General features: G+C 37.2%; 1 protein-coding gene across 1 annotated transcript in view; it reads right to left on the bottom strand.

Moving 5' to 3' along the window:
• The window catches only part of gnai2b (guanine nucleotide binding protein (G protein), alpha inhibiting activity polypeptide 2b), a 54,749-nt gene that overhangs the window by 11,496 nt on the left and 19,706 nt on the right, over nt 1-23,547 (bottom strand). Inside the window, exon 2 of the mRNA XM_053497854.1 lies at nt 2,785-2,827. Within this exon, the coding sequence (XP_053353829.1) occupies nt 2,785-2,827 (43 nt within the window). The remainder of the gene's footprint in view (nt 1-2,784; nt 2,828-23,547) is intronic.

Genomic DNA, 23,547 nt, shown 5'->3' with positions numbered 1-23,547 from the left:
GAACCTGGAATTTAAGCTCAGGATCAAGGTCCCTGGAGCACCTTCCCATGGATTATACTAATGTATTGTATTACACTGTACCGTATTTAGAGCTATGCTATTTTTTTTAATCCTTCAACCAGTTTTTACTTCAGAATAGATTCACACTTTTTGTACTATTTAGTTAAACTTTCAAACATTAAATCCTTTAAAATTCCTTAATACACACTCCAATTTCTGTAGAAAATAAAACCGCAAAGATCTTCTGTGTTTTGCAAGAATATACAGTAGCTGCTTCTTCTACCTTTGAGCTTGTGTGTGTTTGGGGCAGTACTATCATCAACTTGAATAGGAAGCAGAAGAGAGAACAAAAGAAAAAAAATTGCTTTGTCCTAGACATGACATTTAAACACCACCATAATTTACATAGCATTTCAGTATTTATTGGATACTTATATTTATTACTTAAATACCTCAGAATCTGTATGAAATGCAGCTGCAAATTAGGGAACAAACATTATTGCTTACTAGTAATGCATAAATAAAAAATAAATAAATAAATAAAAATTAAATCGCAATATGACCCAGTGCAATTATTCAGGGACAAAAGTCTCCAATTTCTTACAGGTAATATACAAAGCCAGGAATTTATGTAGAATGCATCAATTGTAGTATTTGGTAATTTAAAAAAATATTTTTGAGATCAAAATATTGGCAAACATTCTCTTAATGAGATATTTTGTGCCATTGTTTGCTGTTATATATATATATATATATATATATATAAATATGATTAAATATAAAAGTCAATTTAATAATTAGATATTGCAGTACATGTCAAAATCATGGTAATGTGATTTTAATATATTAAGAAAACAAAGATTAAATATTTTCCTGTTGCTCCAGGAGGACGCCCAATTTAACCAATCAGCTAAGTTGAAGCGAGTGTGTAAGAGTAGGAAAAACACTGAAATGTGCAGGACAAGGGGTCTCCAATAGTTTAGACTTTTGTGATCAGCACTGCGACACAGTCAGGAACACAGCCTGCGACTGGCCAAAAAGTCAGGACCATAGCTGATTGAAACAGCAAGTTTTTGCTCGCTCAATCAGACAACTGCATTAGGTATTCTAGGCAAAGAGTTTACTTGCTTCAGGCATTAAAGGCTGCAGCTCATTTCATGAGTTGAGAGTGAAATGCTTCTAACCTTAGGAGTTTTTTGTCACTAAAACTATTGTTCACTTTACTCCAATAAGCAGTAATGCCTATTTGTCAGAGATGCTGCAGTAAAACACGTGTGATGTCAGCAACTAATTAACAATGAAATTCATTGGCTACTAATTTGGTCTTTTAGTTACCTACGTCAACTATTTGTTGTACCTCTTCTAGCTAACAGGCTAACAATTCAATTCTATTTAATTCAATTACATTCCATCTATACAGCACTTTTAACAAATGTTCATTGTCGCAAAGCAGCTTTACAGCAATGAAAGCGTAAGACAGACCGATCAATTTTAGTCTTTTTTTTTACGCAACATGCCATTTGAGACAAACACATTGTCACTAAATAGTTTTGGTGAAATATTTGAATCATATGTTAATTTCCTAAAGTAAAGAAAATGTTAGAGGGAGCAAACACTATTTTTGCCTACTTTTATGCTCACTTTTGGCTGTTTGCCATGATTAATCCACATCTGACGAGGTTTTGCAGACTGCTACACAGATATTATAATAAGAATGCTTCCATAACAACTAAGCCTAGTTAAGCATCAAAACTAGGGCAGCTTTTCAGCGTCATAACAACACAGTGTTCACTAATCATGAGCAGAGCATTTAGCTAAAAGCACAGAATCAAAGGTACTAGAGAAGCAACTGGAAAACTGTGCTGCAAAGGAAATGAAACGCTGGTCCGAGATAAACAATAAGGTGCCAACAATGTCATCACAAACACCGATGACGTACAAACACAAAGGGAGAACAAGAAATTGTGTAAAAGGTTTTTACTTAAATATGGGTCAAGCATACACTGATCAGCAATAACTAAAAATCTTCTGCTTAATACTGTGTAGGTCCTTCTTGTGCAGCCAAAACAACTTGCACAAAAAGAATCTGGCACAAAGACATTAGCAGCAGATGCTTCATGTCCATGTGTGTTAGTCCAGCAAATCATCTTCAGTCTTCTAGCAAATCATCTTCACATCTTCAGTCAGGTTGAGATCTGGGAAATCTGGAAGCTAAGTCAACTTTGTGACCTCTTCGTCATGTTCCACAAACATCTTCGCCAGCATCCCTTCTTCCTATACTGAATCCTGAGGTCATCTATATCGCCCAGGTACGTGAGGCACGCACACCCAGCCACTCACATAATGCAAAAGAAAATGTCATTTAGCATTTAAGGTCATCATCTTCCAGTTGTGACGCTCACATGCCAATTGCAGAAGCTTTCAGCAGGAAACAGGGGTCAGCATGGGCACTCTGACCACTCAAAGGCTATGCAGCGCCATAGACAGCAATCTGCGATCCACTGTGGGTTCTGACACCCTCCTATCACAGCCAGAAATAACTTTTTCAGCAAATTGTGCTAAAGTAGCTCTTCTCTGGGACTGGCCTAAACAGTTAAGCCTTTGATTCCCTATGCAGACACTCATGACTGACTGACTACTTTTGATAGGTACTAACCAACCTATACACAGTACATGCAGAATAATATATATTATACATAATACACCACATTTAAAGGGGAAAAATATGTATTAAAAGAGAGGAAGGATAAGGCTAGGCAAATGAAAGCATTTTATTTTACTCACTTCATCTGCTTCACAATGGTGCTCTTTCCAGATTCCCCTGCACCTGCAGATACAAGAACGGAAACAGAGTCAGTCAAATTTGGTTAAATAAAAAAAAGTTTTACACTTGAAGTACACTGTGAACTCAAGCTTTGGTCAACAATACTGGAACGGGGAAAAAAAACCTCAAAGAAGATTGAGGCAGAACAATAGTGAAAATGTTGAAAGATAGGAAGCCACCAGTCAAGGTTCCATCACTTTAATAGAGTTTAATATATGTTTGAATGTGCATGAAGAAAAACATTCCCTAAAACATGATGTTCTGACACTGCTGAGAGGAGTAATAAATAGACCTGAAAAGCCATTTCTCCCCTGCCATTATTTGCTGCACTTACAGTGCCTTCTAGCTACTTCCTCAGATGAACACGACACAGTCAACTAGAGCTGCATGGGAATTTAAAGTGGACGCACATCTGTAATAAATACATAACGTAATTTTGATGTTTAGTTTCAGTCTATAGTTTGTGTATAATCTCAAACAGTGAGCACTACATTTAGAGTGAGCACAACATTTAAGAGTGAGCACTACATTTACATTATGGCCTAGATGCAACAGTAAATAGAAAACAGGAAGTTATTTGGCATTTGGTCTAACCACATGTTAGCAGTACTTAAATAAAGGTGCTCCTCTATGAAAACTGTTCGTGGGGTTCAAAATGTTCAATAAAACAGAAAAACCACAAAGCCAAGCACCCAACCCTTTATTAAAATTTTTTTTTTAAAAATGAGACCGAAGTTTGTCGATACACTATACAGTATATCCAAAGGTTTGTGGATAACTGACCATCATACTCCTCTGTGCTTTTTTTTTTAACATGTTATACCATTACCACTTTAACCCTTATAATACCCTCAACTCCTGTAGGGAGGAGATTCGAGAGATTTGAACTCCATTCAGACACAAGTGCATTAGTGCAATCTTGGTGTACCAGTCAACGCTCCAGTTTATCCCTGATGTAGTTAGCCTCCTGCACAGAGCCCTGCCCTCCATTCCACTGGAGCTCTTTCAATCCAGAAGTTTTGGGCCTCTTAGTTCCTCTTAGTATTTTCTAGATAATTGTTTACCTTGAGCTAAGTGGCATCATGCACATATTTTCTCATTTTTACACACTAATCATCCCGTTATTTACTTAAGAGGGAAATAGTGGAAATATTAGTATTTATAAAATCAACACATTCTGTCAAACACAATTATAATATTATAGAGTTGATTTATTGTGCAGCACTGAAGTCACGCGTCATCTAATTCTCAAAGTTTGCTCTCCGGTACGAGAAGTTTTTTATTATTATTATCATTTTAAACAAAGCATAATACTAAATTCATTACAAGAGTGATTGGTTGCCTTTTCTTTGTTGCAGTTTATCAGTGAACTCAAAGGTGGGTCTGCAACCACAATCTGGAGACATGGAGTCTGGAGACGCGAGGGCACTGAAACTTAGTTGCAGTAATCACTGTGGCATTGTTCTCTGCCAGTGTTAATCATTGATGCAGGGCCTCCTTAAAGTTGGCACAGGCTTGATGGACTGCAGCTCGCTAGTGTCATCATTCTGCGGCACACTCACTTGGCTCTGCCGGTTTAATCTTGCACCAGTGGAGGCTGGTATTGATGGAGATTCCACTGGCGTAGTGGGACACAACTTAATCAAAAGTCTTGAACTCATCTCATATTGGCCTGCCACTTGAAACTATCAGATTAAGCCACAAAGCTCAGTTACAAAATCTTCTTGCACAATTTGCTTGCAGTAACATTTCTTCCAGAGAGGTTTCCAAAACAACAAATGCCCTAAATTTGCTTTGCTTCTTTTGGTTTTCTGAAAGAACAATTTCTTCTTGGGGCATTCCATCAGGATTTATTTCAATTGTGGAAAGTGTATACATGACCTATTTACACTGATTGAGGACAGTAAAGCACCCCGATTGTTTAAGGACAGCAAAGAGAACACCGCAAACACTCTTGTCTCACTTGCTGTCTATAGTCACAGAGAAAGTATAGGAGAGAGACACTATTTGTGGTCCATCCCTGGTGTCCACCTGCCCCAGCTGTATGCCTGCAAATCTGTCAGATTCAGTCATAGTGCCATCAACTGATGCAAAAGACACACCTATCACAACCTCAACTGGGCTTCTCTATCGCTCATCCTTTCTTTAATACCTCACATAAAAGAAAGGCCAAAACAAATGATTTGAATACCGCTCTAAGTGTAGGCATGAATATAGCACAACGTCAGAGGTATGTGGAGGTTTTTTTTTCTCATTTTTTAAAATCACGCTCTCATCACACGCAACACCACAAGTGTTAAATATTTAAAATGCACGTGTGAGAAATATTGAATGGCAAATATGTATTCAGTGTGCATGTACCCTTTAGGGTAAACCCTCAGTAAAACTACACTTCAGACTCCATCCTTCCAGCCCACTCATGATTCAGTGAAAAACTGAGACTTGCTTGCCGCACAGCGCTGCTGGCAGTCCTCTCTTAAGTCAGTGTGAGAAATGCACTCCCTCCCATAACAGCCATCTGGTAAATCTGAGCAACAAGACTGGACCAAATGCTAATTCATCCTACATGTCACTGTGAAACACTTCCTACTTACTCAGAGAGAGGCAAGGGAAATGTACAACTAGCTAAATGCGCAGGACCAAGTCTAGAGCATTTACTGTATTGCTATTTACTGTAGATACAATAATTATTATTATTTACACACCAGGTATACACATCGTACACAAGATCACTATATTGTTAAAATGAAGGAGCCTATAATACTGAAAAATGTCTACATAAGTAATATAATATGCAGAGGGGCTGTACATGTCCCTTGCATAACAATATGTCTCCCCATGAATGTTCATTTTCTCTTTACAGAGTTTTTAAATCCATATAAACAATTGCTGTACTGGGAGAAATAAAGCTCCAAACGTATCCCTCGCAAAACACACACACAACTTGTCATTGCATGATGTGTCTAACTAAATACACACTGGCAGGGGGTAATACTTTGCACAACGGAACAGTTAGGGGCCTTTTGCACATTACTAAACCTTTTTCTATCGAACATGCCAAACTATCCCAAATTTAAATTCTTAACTGCTCTTTTTTGCTTGACACTGTTTCATCATATGCCTCAAATCTCCTACGAAATCAGGATTTATGTTCTAAGTACTTACAAATCATCTAAGAATCCACCACATACTGACTCAAACTCATGTCCAAGAACAGTAACAACGTACCTACCAACTGTTGCAAAGGACCTACTAATTTGCTTCACAATTCTAAATACCCGTTTAGAACCACTATGATTTCTCACCTGGTCACAGCGACCTGAATACCCAGGCTTTGGATAGCTGCCACGCACGTCCACGCTACATGTCACGGTATGTTGTCGAGTATAGTGTACAGAGATGTATCCGAGAGGTTTTTTTCAGTAGTGACAGTGATGCACCAATGTAACATGACATTCACTGATGCCAGAGGCTGATGTTGGTTAACTGCAGTATGACATGGAGAAAAGCAGACTACCCAGCGTAGAGGAAATGCACACATAATGCTTCAAAAGAAATTTTATATAAATATATATATTTATTTATATTATATATATATATATATATATATATATATATATATATATATATATATATTTTTTTTTTTTTTTTTTAATTATTATTATTTTTTTTAATTCAGTTATAAATATGCTGTTTGTAAGACATGTGCCTATCAGGTAGTACAGGCAAAAAAAAATTAAATATATTTTCATTGAGCTATGGATTTGCTGAATATTTTTTCCTCATTGAGAAGATAGCAGTAAAAGAGGCTAAGAGCTTTTAAAAGGGTTTTAACAAAAAGGATCTATTGTGTGGAAAAAAGGTTACATTAAAGGTTGTTTCATCAATCTAAATGAATTTGTGTTATGTCAAAGATAATGTTATAAAGGACTTTAAGGCTTCATAAAATACAACTGTTTAATAAAGATTGACTAAGACAAAATGGGAATAAATAATGGGAAGAGGCATCGTATTGGCATCGGTCATCAGCCGAATTAATATTTTTAAAAAGCGGTATCCTTATTAGGCTAGAATTTCACAATGAGTGCATCAGTGCTAGTGATTACTCAAAACTGTCCCCGTCAACACTAAACAAGGAATTCAGAATAGTTTTGAACTCTGAAATACATTATGAAGAGGCATAAATCACCTACAACTCACTACAATGCACTGTTGAATTACTCATGAACTGCTGCAATGTTTTAGTCACCCTTTCTTCATTTAAAATATTCAAGCAAGGTTTATTTTTCATACTATTAATTTAATTGATTGTTTATTTTTTTTTATGCTGGAATTTCTCCCACGCTAAACTTCCCTATAATGACTCTTTTTGAACAATCATGAGATCACACAAGTTCGTGATCAAATTTGGTTATGTGGGAAACTTGTCGCTTACTGACAATCAGGGCTGGGCAATAGTAATGAAAGCTCATCAGTTGAAGAGTAAAAAAAAAAAGAAGGGACACATTTTAACACAATGACCTTAAGTAGGAGGGCACAAATTAATGTGAGCAAGCTATTGAGTTAGCCAATGTGCTTCAAATGTGATAATCAGCTTTGGGATATTTTAACTAATGTAGTAAAAATAACCAAAATATTTGGCCGTATTGTGCCCAAAATGTCACTTAATATATATATTAGCTGTTGTTTAAAAACTGTTGTTGTATAAAAGCAATATAACAATTGTGTGGTTATATTAAACATACAGTATATTTATACTAAATATACTAAATCAAGGTTGAGAGTCACTACAGCATTTCAGGTTAAATAGTTCTCATGTAGTGATCCCATGCACAAAAGAAAAGAAAACAAAGGTAAGGAGTAATAGTTTATATTATGCTATTTATATTATATTATTGCTCTGATATCCATGTCACTGTGTACTTTCTCCCCGGCTAATTTATTTATTTTTTTTGAGCGGCTTATGAACAAGAGTATTAACCTCATGGTAACATCCGAGGTCGAATTCAGCAGTGGAACAGGTTATTGCCCTTCCCATATGGTGGGTGGATGTGAACTCAGTGTGGACTTGTGGGTTTTGTTCATGTGAAATGGGACGTGTAACTAGTTATCACTGTTGTTTTATTAAAATTATATTTAGCACACATAAAAGTCTTCGTTCTAATGCCAACTTTAAATTAGTCCCAAATGTTTTAATAACTGACTGGCCTGTGATTATGTTTTTTTTTTACTTCATGTTTAAGTTAATGGTTAACCTTTTATTACACCTGTACACATCTTAATAGAGAGCATTATGTTTCTCAGCATATACAAATTCTCAGTAAAACTAGAATCAGGTGTGTATAATACAGTGACACTTTTTTTCCTACAATGTCTTTACAATAGTTGATCATCGTACTTACTAATATTACAGCTGAGATACAAAATCAGGCATACATAACAGGAACAGTAATAAGTTCTAGATGGATCTACCATATAGTAATACATTAGTTTGCATTGTTTAACACAAAAAGACAGCAATGATAACTGTAATGCAAGGTGCACTTTTGAAAACTGGAACTCTTGTTTCCATATAAACAGTGGTGGAGGTGTAAGGGCAAAGTACACAAGGCTTCATGGGGAAACAGGCTTGTAGATATGTTTACAAAAACATCCTGCCCACACTGAATAAGGTTGTGCAAATGCCTTTTAAAAAGGTGAAAAGAACATTATGGAAGCATAAAGTATTGATTAAGGCAATTACAGCAGTGCCTAGGACTCAACTGAACGGTCACAGCAGTGCCTAGGACGTAACTGAACGGTCATTTAAGTGGTAACTTGAGAAGGTTATTGCATGAGCTACAAAAAAAATAAAAAATAAAATAACACGTCATAGCAGTTACTGACTACTCCACGACCAGACTCAACATGTGCCCATGGTAAACGGGTAAGCTAACAACAGGTCTAACAGGTCTACCTGAGTGTAACAACTGATTTTAGTTTTTATTCTGCGTGTCCAGGACTGATAACTCTGTAAATGAGGATAAAGACAAGATGTTTGCAGGTTGCAATTGTGTTTTCCCTCCTCTTCAATAAGGAGAGAAAACCACAAAAAAATAAGTTCCTTTTTTTTTTAGGTAAATAAACTGCACCTGAGCAAATTACTTACTGCATTTTGTTATATAAAGCATAACAAAAAAGAAAACACCATAATAATTATGTAATAATGGAGAATTTTAATGCAATTATAAAAAGGAGTCGTACATCTTTAACAGCAAATTTAAACAAAATGTATCTTTACTCTTTTTGGATAGCTGTGACTAGCTAAAACTACACCAGCCCTAAACCATAACTAAAGCACACTGTACCAAAACAAAAAGAACAAACAGTAATGCACAACCTGCACCTCTTAAACACAAAGTAAAATATTTACATCCCACAGCAGCCACCCTGGAGACCACCTCAACTTATAATTGATCTCTGAGGAACACAATGGAAACAATTACCTTGCTTATTCGCTATTCCCAACCCAATGCAAAGAGCAAAACAGAGTTTAATTGGATATGATTGGTGTGTTATTGTCCATTGAGGAATAATTAATTAAAACTGAAAGAATGTTTATTATTTTAATACTCACCTGTGCTTACTGACAACAGGATGGTGGAAAACTGAGCTCAGGTGAGAGGAAAACATAATCACCCAACTGACTCATCTAATTAGCGCAAGGTCATAGTTACCAAATCGCAAGTCATACGGCTGGCTAAAATGAAGAGTACTTGGACTGGGAAGCCCAGTTACAGCTGCCGCATATGATGAAATGCAAATTTATGTGTGAGGTACCAATACAGAGAGAGAGAGAGCGAGAGCGAGAGAGAGCACAAGCAGGAGAGGCGCAAAGAGAGAGGGATGATTGTATGTCCGAGTCTTAGCTCACAAAAGCCTCTGTGAACTTGCCTGGCAAACTAGACAGGCCTCTTCTGTTCGGTGTCATTTGGACCAACAACAATAAGCATCTAAATGAGATCCCGAATAGTCCTATAAGCAATTAGTGGTGGGAGACGACCGCAGTGTCCACCTCTGTTTCATAGCTGACAAAGACAGAAGACAGGGGCCAAAAAAAGGATCAAAACACTGTAGTGTGAAAATTAATTTTAGGATTCAATGAACACACAACTCCACATAAGCATGCTATTGTGCAATTAACCTCTGAAGTATGATTGCCATGGTCTAATCTTTCCATATTTTCCAAAAGAAACATTCCTTAATTCTTCAACTATTCTCAAAGAAGTCGCTAGAGCATTTCTGGCTACTAGTAAACCTCTCTCAGCTAGATGCTTGGCATTCAAAGACACTATTCAACTGCCCAAGAGAGCGATCTTAGAGCGGATGCAAACTCTTAATCCAATTCATCAAGCACGGTGAATAGAGACAATATGCCTGTTGGTACATGCGTGTTTGTATGTTTATACATGCTCCCACAGGCTTTCAAACTATTAGCTCCCAGTAATTAACAAGGCAGAAGTGTTCGTTCAGGCTAGTGCCTTTATTCCTAGCAGGGTGCCATTAGCACATGCTGCTGCCTCTTGCTGCGGTTGACATGCGATGAGGAAGCAGGTTGGAGATGATAGAGATGGATGGAGTCATAAAGGTTATCTTTGTCGCGCCATAAGTCAGGTTTGATAAGTCAGGATGCTATTTGCTCCTTCCAAAAGGCTTTAATCCTTAGACTAGCTGCGGGACCTGTTTTAACATGCTCAGTGTAAATCTGAAGTAGGACCAAGGTGTATGATGGGGAGGATGCAAAATGGAGGAAAAGAACATGGTTAAAGAAATAAAAGTAAAAACAAAAACGATAAATAGTGTGAAAGAAAGGCAACTAGGAATACAGGGAATGGGCAAGTGAGATTAAATGTGAGTAGATAGAGGTGAAGGGAAGAGATGAAAAATTATTAGTGGGAGAAAAAAAAAAAGGAGAGCAAAGGACAGACAGAGGAAGAGAAAGTGAGGATACTGATACTGTATCTTTAATAAGACAACAACCCTGTTTGCACGAGATTAGTATTATCTGAAGACCTCTAGTCATTTGTAATAATTGCACAGGTTGTCTGTGATCTTAATTCTGTAAGAATCTTCCATTTCTGCTGTTTGTAAATTAAAATTTCAAACAAATGACTTGGACATCTTTGTCGAACATCAAGCGATAATATTAGTCCTGTGCGAATCAGCATGTCTGTGATTTGGCAAGGATTTGGCGGAGCTGTACATAATTTTTTCAAGGTTTTTGTTTTCTGTGCGCCATTTTATCCATCTCCTGCAAAAAATAGAGGCTGCGTTGGAGCACTAAGTATTTTGGGTGCCAGGTCATACCGCTATACATCATACAACAATACAGTGTGTAGGAAGAAAAGCGAAAAGAGCAAAAGCAAAAAAAAGAATAATTAGATGGAAATAGATGACATGTATAGCAGGATGCGGTAAGGAACACTCTTCTAGACCTATAACCTATAATGACGAGTGCCTTTATCTTGACATCATATCCGGAAGATAAGCCAGTAAAATTTTAGTAAACTCGCAGGCTTTGGTTATCCCGTGCGAATGCACTAAAAAGGGTGACGCAGAAGAGAACAATACGAGATGGATATACAATGCAAACAACAAAGCTTATTAATAAATTATTACATAACCCTTATAAATTAACAGTAAAATTATTCTTATTCTTTTTTTAACCCAAAATGTATTCTAGTGAAACAGTTCTGCAACCTTCAGTAATGTGTGGGGTCAAAGCAATGTTTCACTGAAATACACTCACTGAGAACTTTATTAGGAACACACGTACACCTGCTCACTTGGGCAATTATAAAAATCAGCCAATCACAAAATAGCATGCAGATACTGGCCAGCAGATCTTTGTGTAAAGTTCATATCAGCCTGGTCATATCAGGCCAGTTTCACCACTTCTGCTGATCTCCTCACATTTCCATTTACAGCTGTCTCTGTAGTTTCCTTGGTATATTTAAAAAATAAATAAATAAAAAAAAGTGTGCGGAAGTTTTACAGCCAAAAATACCTTTTTGGTGAGAGAGGTCAAGAGAGTATGTCCAGACTGGGTCCCGATAACAAAAAAGGCTACTCTAACCATTCTGTACAATTGTAGCACAACAGCTGCAGGCGTCTGTAAACCAACAACAGAATGCAGAGGCTGCAGTGGGCATGGACTCGCATTGAAGACATGAAGCAATATGCAGCCTGATCTGATAAATCTTGGTTTCAGCTGATAGAGTTAGGAATTGGCACCAACACCACAAGCCCATCGAACCAACCGGCCTTGTGTAAGCTGGTGGAGGTGGTGTAAACAGCCTGTTTAAATATTGTTCCTAACCATGTGCATGCCGTCATAACCACAATTTACCCATCTTCAAATGGCTTCCATCACGATAATGAAACCAGTATGAGCTGACTTTTGCTTTGTGATGTGGTGCATTAAAATGATGATGAGTTCTGTGTTTTCCAGCAAACTTGCCAGTCATCAGCTCTGAATCCATTAGAACACCTTGCAGTATGAGATTTGCTGTTTGAAAGCGCACCTGAAAATCCTGCAGGAATTGTCTGATGCAGTCACGCCATCATGAACCAGAAGTTCAAAAGAATGTTTCCAATTTTTTTTGTGTAATTCATGCAAATGGTTTTTTTGCAGTTTACATGTCAGTAGCATGGCCACACACACACACACACACCCCTTCCTCAAACTGAAGTAATATACAATCATTGTAAATTGCGGGGAAACAGCCATAATATTTTATCTGCATCAACATAGTGCAGCCCTGATTTATGTGATAAAAGCGGGCCATTCTGATCAACGGGAACTTGCCTTTAGTGGGTTACTGAACTTTTCAACATAATAAAACCGCTTCACCAACAAATTCTTAATCAGGGTACTGCTGCCAACATTAACACACTCCACACAGCTGGAACTTCCACATTAATCACTAGTCTCTTACTTAAATAAGCTTTAAATCACAGCACCTACTGTTGAAGTACGGCCTAAAACCCTGTGGGTAAGCAAATCCAAACAACTAGAAATTCCACTTGTAATGAAGGCAGACTAAACATTAGGAACCTATAATGATGCCGTATTAAGGGAACAGACAGGAAAAAGTCTGCAGTATTACAGCGTTCCCCACCAGGCTGTTTTGTTTGCTTCGTTCTCACCAGTAAATAAAAATATATAGATTTAGTATTATTTTTATATTCATAATAACTGGCAGATTAATAGGATTAAAAAAAGAAAAAAAAATCTCTCCTTATTGAATTTAAAAACAATATTCATTTGACCTGTAGCAATGCTTAAAATAAATTTCACAGAGGTGTGATGCATATTGATGCTGTAAGTATAGTGTTTTATATATAGTTTCTGAATCCTGCCACCTGATGCACTACAAGATCTGGCTTTTTTTTTTTTTTGGACAACCTTTTAAAAATCAGGGACACGATCAGGGATGTGGAAACTGGGACAAAAAAAGTCCAGGGGCAATTAGGTATAAACTAAACCAAAAATGTTCCATCCAAGCAGTCTCTTATAGCAGAAATGTACCGCCTATATGCATTTTAGTAATTAAAAAAAAAAATCTGACCTGCCGATACTGATTTTGGCCGATTACAATAAATTTATATTTACATTACAATGCGAGTCTTACAGGATTGGCTAGCGACGCTACGACCAACATTAAGTGAACCCCTGCCCCTGAGAGCTCATAGCTACTGACGGCTGTAGCAGGATTTGATGTCAAAATATAAGCAGTGTCCTGAGAGTCTGCAGGGCCAGGTAGTACATCTGTCATTAGTCTAGCCCTAGAACAGCAGAATGAGATACCAATAGTGTGCTCAACAACACAATGTGGAAATTAAGTACTTAATATCTACCTAAATAATGTATTTAAAATTACCCTATGATGGCTACCCTAAATAAAAAAAAATAATTAAAAAAAAATCTGGAATTGGAGCTAAAAATGCTGCACATGTTCCATGCACTAGGTTCAATCTTACTGTGCTGTACCAGGAGTAAAACACGAGACAGAAATTGTAGTTTAGTGTCTCTCATCCAAGCAAAGTGCTGCATCTCATTAACGGTTGTTTTCAGAAAGACTTGCTGCTGGTGACGGACCAATCAGTCACAGGCCAAAGCTAATTAAGCTAATCAAAAAGAACCTTTGCGTTGTTCTTTTCCCCCCTAAAAAAAGTAGTTAGCATTATAGGGTGCAGTTGTCTAGATTTTAGTCTTTCAAGATGGAAAAGCACAACAGTTAACAGAAAGAGACAAAAAGAGGGGGGGACTAAATGTAGTTTTACGCTGAGGTTATGAATCAGACTGGCGCTTTACCAGTTGTCTGAGAAGCCATGCCTCAAGTCTCCTGCTGCCCTCCTACCACTTCATTTCTCTTCTCACACCCTGTTTTTTTTTTTTCTTCTCCTCTCTCACACTTACTCCCTGAGGGAACACAGCCACATCCTTCAAATGTTCATGCGGACGGTCGTCAAGCATGCCTGTCTTATCAGATCAAAGTTCATAGAGTGAAAGTGCAATCATGCAGGCATTCACACAGGAGTGGAGAGAAGAAACAAAAACAACTCTAACAAACAGATCCAGTTAAGCCATGCAAGGCCTCAGGAACACACGTCTTCTCAGGAATTTAGTTCTTAGATGAACTATGGCTTATTATCTTTAAGTCGTCTAGGATGTTTTTTTTGTTTTTTTTTAATATAAAAACATAAATCCTATCCAGCAATCGAGATGATTTTCTAAAATGTTAATGGCTTACCAGGAGAACGAAATAAAAGGGAGCATAATTCAGAAATTGTTTAATCAAACAAATTTAGAGGTGGCACTGATCTGATTAGTGTTGGTATTACACAATACTAGCAAAAGATGGTGGACTGGATATGGGAGAAAAAAAATTCTGAAGTGATTTAGTAAGAGAAATTTGAGGAGTGTAGTTTTTGAAAAAATTATTACTGCACAGAGTGCACTTTTCTCACCTGCTGATACCGATTTTAAAAACCGTAATTGACAGTATATAGAAACGTTGGTGTAACTTCCCTTTAATGCAACTGAAATTGGATTAAATTTTTTTAAATCATTGACTATTTAGTTTCCAAAACTGCATAATGTTGCAGCATTTTTCCACACTCTCACAAGTTCTAAAAATCTATTCCAACATGTTCCTCTGAGACACATGCCCATAGTTGATTGCATTTTTTTTTTTAACTGCAGCAAACATATTGTCATGTCATGAAACTCTCGGAGGAAAGCATAGTGATGTAAATGTGTAAAATGTAAACAGTTAGTGGGAGGAAACAACTCGCATCTGAGACCATGGCCGATGTGTGAGCTGTATTCAAATTCACAATCTCTAAATATTAGAGCAAATACTTTACTGTTGTGAGAGTCCAGGCATGTTAATTTCAAGAGGCACAGAATCAAATCGATCTGAGACGATACGGCCAGTTACCGATTAATCAGGAAACCGCAAAAATCTGATTCTCGGCTGATCAATCATACCTATTTAATGTCATATTTACAAAGAGTTCAAGTCCAACTGACTGTTCAGAACAGAACTAAAGAGTAAGAATAAAAACTACCTTTATTCTTCTATAATGCCAACTGCTTTATAATCCTCTGCTACGCTAATTCACTTATCCGAGCAGTTAACTAATGCTTTGGTACCTTAGATGCTCGCATAAGGTAAAAAGCTGTCTCTGCACACTGAAGCCATGATCAGACAGCCTACAGGAAATATATGGCAATAACCCCTACCCAAGTTCCTGTAACGTGCAAGTGGTGTTCATGAGTAATTGTGTTTACAGTTCCCACAAACAGATGTGCCTCTTCCACAAATTGGCAACAAGCCAATTTAAGGCTCAGACTTTCCTCTCACTGACTGTTTACGGGAACAATGCAGTGCTTTCCAAGCCTTTTCACCATTATAGAAGAACATTTGTCTTTAAAATGTTCGTATCATTTAAATGTTTTACCGTGGCTAAAAGACTTACCATTATGCCGCGCTTATGGTCTTCTGTAAACACTTCTGAAGGTGTTTAACGCCTTCATTCACAAAAAGTCCACACCCAATCCCCGGGTTGACTTAATCACCTTCAACATTAGTTACAGCCAGTATTTAAGAGTTCATATCAGTACCATAAAAGTAATACCATGCTTTCTCTATTTAAACTGTAACCATTCCAGAGCCATAGCTCCATCACACTGTCAAAAGACACAACACAATACCATTAAACACAGTGGTGATGGCATTGACAAGACCAGTTTTAGGTCTTCCTAACTGGAGAGCTGTTGAAGCAGACAAGTGAGGCTTGATGAACTCATTCAAAATCTATTTCACTTACAAGGATGGCCTTTTCAAATGACCTGCTCACCAGCGACAGAAAACAAGTAAAAAATAAATAAATAAATAATAATAATGATAATAATAATAATAATTAATGTTTCTCTTCAAGACAGCTAAAGCTTAGTACTACAAGTGCAACCTTATTCCTCTAAAAGATAACTTCAATCTTGTGTCCCCAAATACAGGCACACATCATAAAATAACTAACTTGGTCATTTCTGTCTTACTATTAATGTCGGGCTCAAACAGAAGGCAGGGCATTCTCAACTTTCCTTTTCCCCCCCCCCCACATACTAGATGACAATCATTGCTACAATGTTTTTGTACAACATTTTATAATCCTTTTTTATTATAAATGTATAAAGAAGTAAACCAAGATCTCTGCTGATGTTGCGCTGAACGTGAAACCAGACATAATGACAAGAATAATGGTTTGCTATGCTGGCTGCATGTCATTAGCCTTTGCACAGGCTTTTTGCTGTTAGTGCTTGGCAAAGAATCAGGATGCTTAACGTTAACCAGAGTTAGTCATTTTTTCTGCTTCCCGTTTGACCTTTCCTGTTTAAAAGTGTTGGTTGCAGGTTATTAAAAATCAATCAGCGCTTGATTAAGCATCAACACATGCTCAAAACATCACGAGAGTCAAAGAACCTTATGACCACCATGTGGTTTCTGACATTTCTTTAAAGGTAATTTGCAGCTGTGACTCAACCAAAGTTATTATCAGTGCTGAGCAACCGACAGACGCTCAATACCTGACGGAATAAATCTGTCATTTTATGACCATACAGCTGTTAGGAATAAAACAAGTTGATCAGACCAGACTTCCCTCTCTATATTAACTAGAGGAGCAGCTGATTATATCTCTCACCCCTGCTCACGCTGTCCCCAGATCTGCTGCAGGTGCCCCGAGAGACTGTAGCAGTAATGATGCCTCCAGGGCACCACAAGTGAACTGTGTCTCCTGAGGCTTTTTAAATCAGCAAACTTAAACCAAGTCTGGAGGGAATGCTTGATTAAAACTTTGCCGGCTCTGAAGGCTTTATTTCACGTCATTTTGTTATTCAAATTCTCTCTATTCCCTACCTTCGGCTAGAGTTCCCTCATTAACTGTCCAAAACATATTTGGATGGTGGTTTATATCACGTCCAGCACTGACCTGAACACAGCCTAGGGATGAAAAGAATATATTTGTCCATCTAATCGTCTAATGCATCCATTAAGCTTGAACTCTTATCACCGCTCTCATTGGTGTTACATCTGTTCATTTTCATCGAAGAATTTCCTGCTTTTTAGAGATCACATTTAAGGGTTAAAGGAAAGTAATGCTTACTCTGGTTTGCTGAATTACAGCTTACATGTCTTCGACTAGTCTACTATTAAATGAATTTAATTCTGACTTGTTTGTCTTAAAATTGTAGGTTTGAGCATACACAAGTGTTTAATCAAAAGTGAACCTCGTGCACACACCCCAATTTTTTTATTTTAATTTTTTTTGCCTTAGTTTTCCCCATTTGGAAAAAAATAAATTTAAAAAAATGCAGTGCACTGTACACAGCCAAATTGAATCTAAAGACTTTTAGCACTATCATCCAATAATGCAAACAAAACATTACAGGATGTTACAGAAAATGTAATGCAACTCAAATAACCACCTTTAACATCCGTGTTAAATGAACACATTTTAGAAATGTACAGCATGTCAAACCCTGAGCGCGAGACCACAATGATTTCCTCTCCTGCACATGAAAAAGACAGAGTCCGAGTAACACAGGCAACAGGATCATCAAAAGTACACAGACGAGTGGAAAAATATCACCTGGTCTTTTTGCAGGCAACTGCCCAGTTTCAATTCGGTTTATTTTAAAGGTAGCAGACAAAATTTAAAAGTAAAAACACTTACGGTTCTTGTCCAAAACCTAATTTCAAAGAACAATTTGATATTTTCTAAGAACACCTGCTAAAGTTCTAAACTGTCATCTTTTTCTCATTAAAAAGCAGACAATAAAAAAAAAAATGTTTTCTTTTATTCAATCAGTCAAAAGAAATGCTGTAAAATATTTTATTCATTCAAATTAGTCTAACTCAAGAAGTGAATGCTTTATATATACACATTATATATATAACTTATAAATATCTATATTTACACATTTTTTTAGGTGAATTATCCCTGAGAATTTTTTTCAAAACTTAAAAATCCCTTTATTACATTCCTCCCTCAAACATGCCATTTTAGTGTTTCTGTAAATTTGCTAGTGCTAAACCCCACCTGAGAACAAGAGTTGATCCAGTGGAGGACGTGTTCTTGTTTAGACATGAAAAGATGACAAAAAATAGGGAATGTTTGACAAGTTTTTTTGGTTTGTACACACACTGGAGATCCATCTGAAATGATAAACATGACTAAAAATCATATTTGCATAATAGGTTGTAGGTTCCCCTTAAATGTAACAGGATAAAAAAAGCACAAAGTAAATGTATTTACTATTATAAATGAAATATCTTAATTAAAACAACTACCTTTGTACAGACCAGTTTTTAAATTTAAAATCAACATAAAAGTCATGTTCTGCAGAATCTCACATGCCTTTCGTCATAAAACAGTGCAACATTCCCTGTAGTGTAGCACCATGAAATTCAGGGTCTGGTAGTGCAAACTGTATATTCTGAAAAACCCTCTCATGCATTATGCCACAGAAAGCAGTTTGTGGGTGGGATGAATAGCGAAGAGGAACAAATGATTGCGAAAGTGGGTCAGAAGCCTATAGCTGCCCAGTCCTCACAACTGCACTGCAGCAACAAAGCAGCCGGATCCTTTTTCCACTACTCTACTTACACCATTTTTACTTACCCAAGGAAATGCAGTGGTATATGCTGCTTCGTGCCTGTGGGCTGTAATTTCCCAGCCTCGCTTTCATAAGCAACCTGTCCAGATGAATTTGCAAATTTGGTTCTGTGGATAGTGCGGCACTAAAACACAGCAAAGGAGGAACTGTTCCTTAGTCGTGTTAAAGTGTTGGATTTCTGCCTGTTTAAACCAGAAAAGTACAAGTCTGGGTTTATTAATAAATTTACCATCTCCACTATGACAGTAAGTTACACAGAGATGCCAAAACAGAAAAAAAGGGGACGGATGGTTGCCCATCCATTACTGAAATACCACTCTGTCCATCCTGAGGTAGGAGAAAGAACTCCCTCTGGATTTTGGTATTTAATCAGCTGTCAAGTCTGATGAGTTTTATGTAAGGACTTATGTCCACACAAGTGTTAACCGCCTGCCTTATATTGGTTAGATCTCACTTGCACTGGAAAACAGCTCTGACCCACCAGAGTCATAGACTCCACAAGACATCTGTTGTTGCATCTGGCACCAAGGCATTTACAGCAGGTGCTTTAAATGTTGAACATCGCAAGGTGGGTGCCTCCATGGACCTGATTTACTCATCAAGCACATCCCACAAATAATGCAATAGACCTAAGATCTGGGGACACCTTGACCTTTTTAACATGCTCCTTAAATCACTCTCCATCACTTTTTGCATGCGTCAGTGTGCATGTCCTGGTGAAAGTGTCCATTTAATGCTCAAGTAGCTCTTTTGTGGTTAGCCTCGTCCCTGAGGAGCATTAGTGGGACTTGGGCACCATGACCCTGTCGCTGGTTCATCGGTTCTCCTTCCGTGGACAACCTTTGGTGGCTACTAACCACAGCATCTCAGGAACATCCAACCACTCCTGCTGTTTTGGGGATGCTCCAACCCAGTGGTCGTCAAAGTCGCACAAACCTTTACTCTCACCCATTTTTCCTGCTTTCCACACATGGAAATAAGTGTTCTCTTACTGCCTAATACATCACACCCCTTGACAGATGCCATTTTAATGAGAGAATCAATCCTATTGGCCTGTCAGCGGTTTTATGTTATGCCTGAGGTTCCCTTTTTTTAATGCACAGGTTTCTATCTCTGGTCGTGGAGTACCCCTGTCCTGCAGATTTTGGTGTTTACCTTGCTCGCAGACAGACATAATCTAAGAAAAACAGCTAAAAAAAAAAAACAGTCCTTGTTTATTAGCGGAGTCGGAATGTTGGAGCTGGGAAAACACCAAAATGTGCAGGGTCTCCAAAAGCAGGGGGCTAACAACTTATAGTGTAAAACCTTACACCAAAACAACCTTACACACTGTTCAACATATTCACATTTTATAGTTCTTTGTGGTATACACTGACACATTTAGAGCTAATTTAAATGACTAACATTGCTGCCAGACACTCACCCACTCAGCACTTTAATCCAAACTATGACTAATTAAAGAAATAAATAAATAAACAAACATTATAAATTCCTAACTTGATCATAAAAAATAAAATAAAAGAAAGGCCTCAGCCACTCCTTAAATACCCCCCCCCACACGCTACAATTGACCACATATAAAAAATTAATCATACATGCGTCTCCATAAATAACCAACTACTCTCGCCAATTACTGTGCGACATGAGCATAGCTGCCTCAGGTACCATAATACTAATAGACGGATGATACGGCAATTAGTGTCATGACATTTGCGCGATGCATCAGGTCAGATTTAGGTTTTCAGATTTAGGTCTTTTCCAAAATATTAAAAATACATCTAAAGATGATGTCAACCTCAAACAGGTGCAGCATTTAACCAAAACACCAAAAAAGGCTGCAATCTACTGACAAACTGATATATAAATTATTAATTAATATATAATATTAATAATTATTAATTATGCTACAATTATTAAATACAAAAAAAAGGTACATTTAATGGTTCAATATTGCAGTTTAAATCACGATATATCAAAAAAATTGTAATGTGAATTTTGTAGCAAATCGTGCAGCCCTGATAAACTCATAACGTTACAGCGTACATGTTAATTGTAAAAACAGAGTTCACTTCACAACGGTCATACGGTGAACACTTGTGGTTAAAATACCACAACTACTTCAGTGTTTCACTCTTGTTGAGTATGCTGTTAGTAGACATCGCTTTAGAGCAATGCAGGACATTCTTAAAAAAATGACTTATTTTAGGGGGAAACATGGCAAACAGAAATGTTACTCCATCTTGAGAAGACTTTAATATCTTTAAGTGTAGTTAAATGCCCAACAAGATCAGGTAAAAGAATACGAATGAAAAATTAAAATGAATGGTTTTTTTTACATATTTAATAATAAACAAGCCAACTACCAGTTCACTCAAGTTTGCTCTGTCTCTGCTGAAACGAATATATTATTAGAACTTGACCTGAAGTCTTATTAAAACCTGTATAGTCGAAGCCCTTTTCTGACATTATCCTCCACTTCACCTTCGAGAATACAGTTAAAAACTGTTGGCACCCTGTGGGTGGAGGACTGACTCACTAGCGCCTGGGTTAGAAAAAAAACCAACATCCGGACAAGAAGAGAAAAACACACACACACACACACACAATGCTTTCATATCCTTCTGCTCAAACCAGATACGAGAGTGACAAACGAATGGCGTGCAAAATTGGGTTCCTTTTATGGTGTTTACCCGTGTAAAAAGGGAGTTTCCATTCATATAGATGTGTGTGTTTTGCTGTCAGATCACATTGCTGGCTTTATTAGCTTGTCCTCACACCATTGTAAAACGTGCATGTTTGTGCTGACGAACTTTTCTGCTAAACAGATGTTATGTTCTCGTTGTAACCGCAGGAAAGTCTACACTTGATCGACCTCGTCAACATCGGATCTTAAGGCTTTACTCCCATAAATCACTTAAGATTAGGAATAATCTGTAAGGAAACATCTGTCCCCTGTAATGCCTACTATTAAATCAGATCTGGAGCAGTTACATAAAGTCTTAGGGGTGTGATACGAGCAGAGAATATTTGGTACAAAATATGATTTAATACAGCAGGGTAGTGAGCAGGAAAAAAAAAAAAAAAAACCTGCATTCTAATGCACTTGACTAAAAAAAAAAAAAATAACAATGGCTACACAGCAGCAGGCAAGAGCTTTCCCATAATCATTAAGGCCTGTTGAATAGAAGCACTTTGCCTTCCTGGTAATTTAGCCTGGGAATAACTGACTGAAACATTAGTGTTGCTGAGTCTGTTTAATGTATGTAATATCACACACACACACACACACACACACACACACACACACACACACACACACACACACACACACACACACACACAGTGCTGCATTCAGGCAAGCTTGTGCTGATTCAGTCGATGCTGTAGAGGCTGAAGAATCCACTGTAAGATCTGGGAAGTACATATTTGGTAGTGAAGATTCAAAAGCAGGATTTAGAAAAATGCATCTAGCGCTAAAGTGACTTCCATGACTCTAGGAACAAAACTATCTAATAACCTATAAGGATAGGTTCGTTCTTCAAACACACGAGTCATGAAAGTCACTTAACTGTATTAAATTATTGAACGTTTTAATATGCAGCTTTTCTTTTGCTATACGCTGCAGAGTCTGAAGAGCTTACACACAAAATAAGATAATCAGCAATAAATTTAAGTTGATCTACCTTAAATCAATCTTCAATGCTTAAATAGATTGAGAATAGAACCTCAGGGCAAGTATTCAGGGAAAAACGTATTTAAAAAACAGATATGCTTCTGCTTAGGGGAGAAACAACAAGCAATTCAACAAGACGCAATACAAATTTACTGCACTTGCTCAATCTGAGAAAACCAATCAGATATTACGTTGTAACCTACTCAATAATAATAATAATAATAACAAAACAATGAAAAGAAGAAGAGTTTTAGAAGTAACCAATAAGAAACATTTTCAGTTCAGGGAAGTTGATAGTTTTCAGAACATTAAAGTGAATTTTAAAAGGTCACCACATGAAAGGTCTGCTATCACAAGCAGCAGTCAACCACTAGCTAAAAGATATCAAACAACAAGACGCAATACACGCATTTCCTCGATTTGCACCCTACATGACATACCATAAACACTGAATACTCTATCTATTGCCTCACAACTAGTGCAGAAAGCCCTTTTGAGATTCAGTCCCAGAAAACACGACTGCTTGTGTTTGTGTGTAACATCAGTTAGCGATGTTTGGAAGAGTGTACACCCATTTTGTGAACATTTGTTGCTCTCCATTTTCATTAAACTAGGGTAGTCATATTTATGTGCTTCAAAAAAAGTATTTTACTTTAGTATTTAGTAGGTGATAACCTCTAGAGAAACACTTCATTGTTTGACAGAGAGGTTTAAAGCAATGCCCACTCCCAGCACCAGTTGTGGCAAAGGAGAAGAGCTACAAAATCTTTTATAAGACATTATATTAAACAATTTAATCAAATGTGGAATTTAATAGATTTTTCT

This window comes from Clarias gariepinus, chromosome 6 (genome assembly GCF_024256425.1).
Source record: "Clarias gariepinus isolate MV-2021 ecotype Netherlands chromosome 6, CGAR_prim_01v2, whole genome shotgun sequence".
Classification (NCBI taxonomy): Eukaryota; Metazoa; Chordata; class Actinopteri; order Siluriformes; family Clariidae; genus Clarias; species Clarias gariepinus.
The sequence above is the reverse complement of the archived record's forward strand: the minus strand, read 5'-3'. Positions and strand labels throughout refer to the sequence as shown.